The 6,815-nt window shown below is 38.3% G+C and overlaps 1 protein-coding gene across 1 annotated transcript; it reads right to left on the bottom strand.

Annotated features, from left to right (window-relative positions):
* Positions 1-2,278: 2,278 nt before the first annotated feature.
* sgca (sarcoglycan, alpha) lies at positions 2,279-6,672 on the bottom strand. The gene is made up of 11 exons (XM_040039467.1): positions 6,570-6,672; positions 6,184-6,312; positions 5,941-6,089; positions 5,018-5,084; positions 4,719-4,917; positions 4,382-4,550; positions 3,993-4,201; positions 3,761-3,787; positions 3,386-3,559; positions 2,620-2,646; positions 2,279-2,531 (listed from the first exon to the last, which is right to left on the bottom strand). Exons 1-11 carry the CDS (start codon positions 6,604-6,606, stop codon positions 2,525-2,527), a joined length of 1,194 nt encoding a protein of 397 aa, XP_039895401.1. The 5' UTR covers positions 6,607-6,672; the 3' UTR covers positions 2,279-2,524.
* Positions 6,673-6,815: the final 143 nt, after the last annotated feature.

Here is a 6,815-nt window from a genome sequence, read left to right as displayed (position 1 = left end):
CAATATACCAAACTCTAGCCTTTTTTTGTGCCTAAAAAAGTTATTGGCTCCTTAGCTAAATTTCTTAAGAAACCAAACTTAAAATACTGCAAAATGCAGTTTGAATTTACTGTAACAGGATTATCAGTGAAGCAGCCGTAGTTGTTTCCTTGTCACACTGAAAAACAAGGAGCTAACTTTGCAGAAATGAATGCTTGTCCCAGAAGAGAAAACGCCCATACCAAATGAAGATACACCACCAGCGACTCCTTCTGGATGTCTAATGCAACAATGGCTGCTTCCTGCAGGCAAAGCACAGAAGCAAACTGGAATGAAAATTACTGCTGCAGTGCACTGCAAAGCTGCTATTATTTGCAGGCTTCATAGGCTTTCATCCTGCAAATCCAGATAAAAGCTGCAACCCTTTAAGAAGAGGGTGAACCTCTTTTTGATCCAGCCATAAGTGATGAATGATCTGTATACAATGTTGAACTGATCTCCTCTTCATAGTTTGCTTTGTCACTAGACAATTTACTGGCAAAACTGATTAGTGGTTCATACTGTCACAGCCCAACTCACCGAATGTGACGAGGTGATGATGATGAGGATGATGAGGTGACTTAGAAAACAGATATTTATAGATAAAAACAACATCACTCGTGTAAAGCCGGTCAGGATAAGAAGCAAACAAAAGAAAGAAAACAAACAAAATCATGCTGTGAATCAGAACATCACAGCTTACTTGCATAGCAGAGACAACCCACATGTATCTCTCTGCTCACGGCCACTTTGTTAGGGTTCAACTGTTCATTAACACAAATATCTAATCACCCAATCACTTGGCAGAAACTCACCGCATTTAGGACATGGTGAAATAAATGCCCTTCAACTCAAGCAGATTAGGTAAGAAAGGCTATTTCAGTGACTTTGAACGTGGCATGGTTGTTGGTGCCAGACTGGCTGGTCGGAGTATTTCGGAAACTGCTTATATGCTGGGATTTTCCCAGCTTTCCCAGGATTTACAGAAAATGTTTAAAAAAGAGAAAGTGGTGAATGGCTGGACTGCTTTTTGGTGATAGGAAGGCAACAATAGCTCAAATACTTGTTACAATCACGTTCAAAGAGCATATTTGAACAAGAAATATGTTGAACCTTGAGGCAGATGGGCTACAGCAGCAGAAGACCACACCAGGTGCCAATCTTGTCAGGTAAGAACAGGAAAGTGAAGCTACAATTAAAATGGAATCACCAGAATAGGTCAGTAGAAGAGTGGAAACATATAGCCTGGAATGAGCTCCATTTCCAACTAATCACTGTTTAGATGCCAGAGCCCATCTGAGTATTGTTGGTGACCATGCTGATCCTGTTATGACCCCAGTGTCTTCCAGCAGGATATCACACACCATGTCACAGTTGCTCTGATCTCCTCAAACTGATTTCTTGAACATGACTTCATTGGTACTCAAACGGCCTCCACAGTTACCTGAACATAATCCAAGAGAGCACCTTTGGGATGTAGAGATTCACATCCTGGAAGTAAAGCCAACAAATCTGCAGCAACTGTGTGATGCTATCATGTTAACATGGATCCAAATCTCTGAGGAATATTTCCAGCACCTTGTTGAACCTATGCCATTAAGAATTGAGGCAGTTCTGAAGGCAAAAGGGACACCAAACCAGTATTATGAAGGTGTAACTAATAAAATGTCCAGTGAGTGTATACAAAACTATAGTAAGAAATAAGAATAAAAAAATATCCTGGTTTTTTTTTTGTATATACAGCATACACACAGATCCAAATTAAACATACATTTGAGCTCATCTTTATCCTTTCTAGCTCCCTTAATGCTGCAGCTGCTGATTCTCTAAAGCAAAGTGTAAACAAAGCATTTCTACTTTGAGCTCATAAAGCAGAGCATGCGTGCTGCAGGTGCTGAACTCCAACTTTCAAACCCTACCTCTGCCTGACATCTACTGCATGTACAACCTGTGTTTAAAAGCATATCTAAACCGAAGCTGTCCCTTCTTATTTTTTATTGTATTACCACTAAAGAAGGATAAGATGAATATAAAGAATGGATATTGAGCATCTTTCAGGTCAGTCATAGAACATGCCAGAGTAAGAACATGATTTTTTGCTGGAATATAATAATACGTGAATGAATAATAATTCATATAATATACATTTTTAGCAGCCTGGGTTAATCAAATCAAATGGATTTCTTCCAAAGTTTGTCCAACTAGTCATCACATACCCTTTAAGAAATTAATAAATATAAACAAAATATTTTATGAACCAAAGAAATATTTAATCCACAAAACATGCTTCAGTGTTTATAAAATGACCCATGTATTAGTTTACAACGTGTGACAATAATTAGTTTGATATACACAACATCTGAGCTATTAGTATACTATTCATTTACTTTAATGGAACCCAAACAGGAAGAAATTATAATATCCAAATGCAAATATAATCCACAAACTGTGTCTCAGAGAGGTTATTAATAATACTCCATGTGTTATATCTTATCCATCGCTGCTCTCACTTCCTGTAAACACACACAAAAAAATATTCTTAGAATAATCAGCAACACCGAGCAGAATCAATGCGGAGGGGAATCCTGTGAATGGGCTTACCTGGGCAGTGTGTCACTGTATGGATCTCTACCAAGATAGTAAGAAAATAAATACAATTAAAAACTACTTTATTTATTATGATTTATTACAACTGTTGGAGAATAACTCATGCAACACAGCAGTAATAGTGACACTAACTTCACCAACAGCAGATGGCAGGTGTGATGAGATGTTAGTATTTATTCTTTATATGCTATACTCTCATAAACAAAATACTTCAGATTGTAAACTGCTGGTCATACAAACATATTTGAGTATGTAGATTTTCATTTGGTAATTTGTGACGGCTGTTTGGTTACAATTTCTATTGAAATGGTATTGATTCATGGACACAAGAATGACTTTTGATGAAACTTATTATAAGCTTCATTTGTTTTACAATACTGAGCAAAAGACTTGAGTCACCCCTCATATATATACAGTATGTATTGCTTCTGAGGAGGAAGATGTTTTTGTAAATATTTAAAGTGATCTTTTTGGAAATCTAGCAAAGAACTTACACATGACCTGAAAGAGAAACAGCAGGTTTGGGGATATGTTTCAACAAGTGGTGTTTGCAAAATTGAAAGAACTGAGAAAATAGAAAAGTGCTGTCAAATTTCCACCCTGCGATACTATTTGGAAAATGACAGGAGAAGCATACCTGATCAGAACAACCCAGTGCATCATCAGAGCAACATTAGAGTGGTGTTACATTAGGTTCTTATTGTGTACCTAATAGACTGGCAGCTCAGTGCACATAACTGATAATGGGTGTGGTGCTTACTGTTGGGCCATGATGAGTGGGATGCTGTCAGACTGCAGCGGGGAGGCCCTGTCTCCAGTCCGGCTGTTAAACATGGGCAGTGTGGAGAGGGGTGGAGGCATGCCTCTGTTTCCAGCCATGGTCCTCAGCTCGTCAGTGTTCTCATGGATGGTGTAGTGGTGGTACAGCTGAATTCTGCAGCACACATCACATACAGATTTTTTTTTCTGCAAGCTTGGAAATATTTTTGCTGCACTATATTTCAGATTCATTCTGTGAAATATCACTTATAATGCTGTCTTAGCTGACTGGTAGTAAAAAGTTAACCATCAGATCATGTTTTAAATTGAAAGACAACAATCAGGTTTCAAAATCTGTTATAAACAAAGTACTTACTGGTTTGTTCTTGCATTCCTTTTGCCACTATAGAAAAAGAGTAAAATATCCGTTTAATATTGGATCAATCAAAAGTCTAAATATGTTTAAATAGATTCCCATCCTTGGTGGAATTTATCCCACTTGGATGACTACATTAAAATCCCAGTAGAGGGAAGAGGGAAAAATATAGTTTGGCATCCAAAGCCTTTACATATTTATTCAGAGATTAGATTTAAAATTAGATACATACATTCCTTCCCTTCTGCCAAACATGATGTAAGCCAGCAGCAGAAACAGGATGATGGCGAGGATCAGGGGCACAATCACTGTCACGATGTAGTCTGGGAAATAGTCTCTGTTTGGGGGAGACTCCAGAGGTTTGAAGTCCTCTCCAGCCTCCAAAATCCCTGAACCCATCGTGGGAGCAGGTGGCTTCGGCTTCATCTTTGTCAGATCAAACTGCAGGAGGAGGAAGAGCGTTAAAATGAAGCACAGAGCAGCAGATGAGATAAACAGCTTTACGCTGTTTGCTTCTGCTTAGTAGTTAATGAGACAAAATGAAATAATCGATTGAGGCTTTGATCATTTATATATATATATATATGTTCCTTCTTGGGCGTGCATCTTTTCTGGCCTCACCAGCTCCGTCTTGCACCAGGTGATACAGTTGCTGGGATTTATGCAGAAGTGGCATTCTCCAGGGACTTTGATTTTGGCCTCTTCCTTGCACTGCTTTTTGTTCTCCGGTGTCAGCACCCTCAGGAGACATTTGGAGAAATACTCCTCTGACCCTACCTTCACATACACACTGTCACAAATCAAATTTGACTAAATATGCATTTTTTTCCCAAAGCAAGTTCTGTTAAAGCAGCAAACACGGTGCTAATAAAATACAACAAACTTAAGTAGTAGTACTAAAAAAAACATAATTTTAAATAAACCCAGTATGTATAAGAATGTACAGATCTCAGTTTACCCTTCAAAGTGCCCTGCAAGAGGGAGTGGAACTCTGCCACCACGATCGAGGGCGTTGGTGATGTTGATCATTTCCAGGGTCTCTGTGTCCCACAGCTTCTGCAAATCCTGCTTTATCTCATCCTGAACAGTAGAGGGCAGCACTTTTTCAATCTCTCTCAGCTTGATGAAGACTTCGACTTGATAGGGCAGAATCTTGTCTGTAAATACACCGGCGAGTTTCGACATTTGACACACCCTCATTCATTATAACTATTATTTTGGGACTTAAACGTAATGGGACGGATTCATCGCAAATACCTGGAACGACTTTGATTATGAGAAGGTGTCTGACTGTGTCATAGCTCCGCTGGTTGGTGGCATAAATCTGTCAGAATGAAATGTAATATTATTAAGATTATGACAGTTCATATGCATTCCAAGAGCACCTTTTGCAAAACTTAAATGTCCGCTTTTCCATTTGCTGTCAATTTCCCAGAGTGCCTTTAGCTGCTGTCTGCTCATTAGTGTATGAAAAACGCTTTTGCTTACAGTAACAAAAAGTATCTGTTTCAAAACCAATTCGTTATTATATATCTAGAGATATATTAATAATTTAAGACTTACACTAAAACAAAAATAAAGAAAATAAAGCGGTGAAGATTAGTTTAATATCTTACATTTTCTGCTGTATAGCTGCTTAATACTTTATGTTCACTGTTCTGTAAAAAGAAAAGCGAAAAAACAAAACAAAAACAGGATGAACTGTTTAAACAAAAGCAAAAAATTAATGCACTTAAAAAAATGGCGTGTAGTTTGTTACAATGGGAAAAGTTTTGAATCAGAATACAGCTGTGTTCTGTGTTTACACCGAAAATTTAGCATGTTTTCTAACTGAAATAAATTCTGTTTGGTTGAGACTAAAGTGTCACTTCTGACATTTGTATCTCTTCTTCTTCAAAGACAGCTTACTTCCTGAATTTTTAATGTTGGTTCAAAATAGCAGCTGAAGAGAAGAGGCCCAAGGCTTTTGTCTCTGGGGATTTGACAACAAATCCTGACAGCTGTTTTTGATAGCCGCATATTTTTCATATTTGTCTCCACTGTAGCTGCGCTGGAATGTTATCTTTGTTTGGCCTACCATCACGACAGAAGAATGTGCAAAAGTAAGGCCAGAGGTGAATGTTAGATGTGCAGCATGCAAGAATATTGTGCCAATGTTGGTGTAAATGATGATTTCACACCTCAATTATACTTTTTCCTGGAGACATTGGTGTGCCATACAAGAAGCCGTTGTCATAGGGGTTCCTTTGGGTGAAGCGCAACCACTCTGGGAGGTCTGGGAAATTCTGTTTGTTGCACTTAAATATTATGGGGTCGTTGTACAATATGCCTGATTTGCAAAACACAAAAAGAGCAGAGAAAAACAGCGTTAACACATGTGGATGTCTTATCCTTTTAACTGAATTTAGATCATTCTGTCTCACCGTAGACTTTGCCCAAAGGTTCAAAGTCGTTCTGGAAAGTCTCTCTAAACAGTTCATGTGTAAAAAACTTCCCCACAGGAATGGTAACTTTGATGTCAGAACTGGCCTCAAACAAACTGGCAGAACACACTGTGTGGAAGTGTAAAAAACACACACACACCAGACAGTTTTTAAGAATGGTCAAAAAAGGCAAACAAAACCTTAAATCTGACATTAAAAAATGACAACACACACATCCTGATGCTAGAATCCTACGCACAGTCCTTAAAAGCTGATATCAAGGGCGAGTGTTTTAACTAAATAACACAGAGTTGATAATTAATGTTGAGGAAGGTCAGCGAAAGTTGTTCTTTGATGAAGCTAAATAATTTCACGAATGAACTTGCCTGTTAAAAAGAAGACCCAGCTCCCACAGCCTGCCATCTTGTTTTGGGTTTTGATTGACAGAACCAAGTGGAGAGGGGCTTGGTCACTGCAAAGGACATGTCAAAACTATTTTTGTCTCACTTACCTAATAACATCCGGAAGGGTGACTGTGAGTCTGTGAACAGTAGGCCTTGGAGGGATATTTATGTTCTTTTTGTTGATATACAGTCATATAAGTCATATACAGTCATCCATTTTTGCTCAGT

The sequence above is a fragment of the Simochromis diagramma genome, unplaced genomic scaffold (assembly GCF_900408965.1).
Source record: "Simochromis diagramma unplaced genomic scaffold, fSimDia1.1 OVJJ01000402.1, whole genome shotgun sequence".
NCBI classification, from domain to species: domain Eukaryota; kingdom Metazoa; phylum Chordata; class Actinopteri; order Cichliformes; family Cichlidae; genus Simochromis; species Simochromis diagramma.
The sequence above is the reverse complement of the archived record's forward strand: the minus strand, read 5'-3'. Positions and strand labels throughout refer to the sequence as shown.

What these genes read in the sequence shown, in the direction of transcription:
- sgca (XM_040039467.1), bottom strand. Translation starts at nt 6,606, where the DNA reads ATGGCAGGCTGTGGGAGCTGGGTCTTCTTTTTAACAG. An exon ending in ACCTTTGGGCAAAGTCTACG is followed by an intron (nt 6,090 to 6,183) that starts GTGAGACAGAAT and finishes TTTGCAAATCAG; the next exon opens with GCATATTGTACAACGACCCC. An exon ending in CATAATCAAAGTCGTTCCAG is followed by an intron (nt 4,918 to 5,017) that starts GTATTTGCGATG and finishes GTGTATTTACAG; the next exon opens with ACAAGATTCTGCCCTATCAA.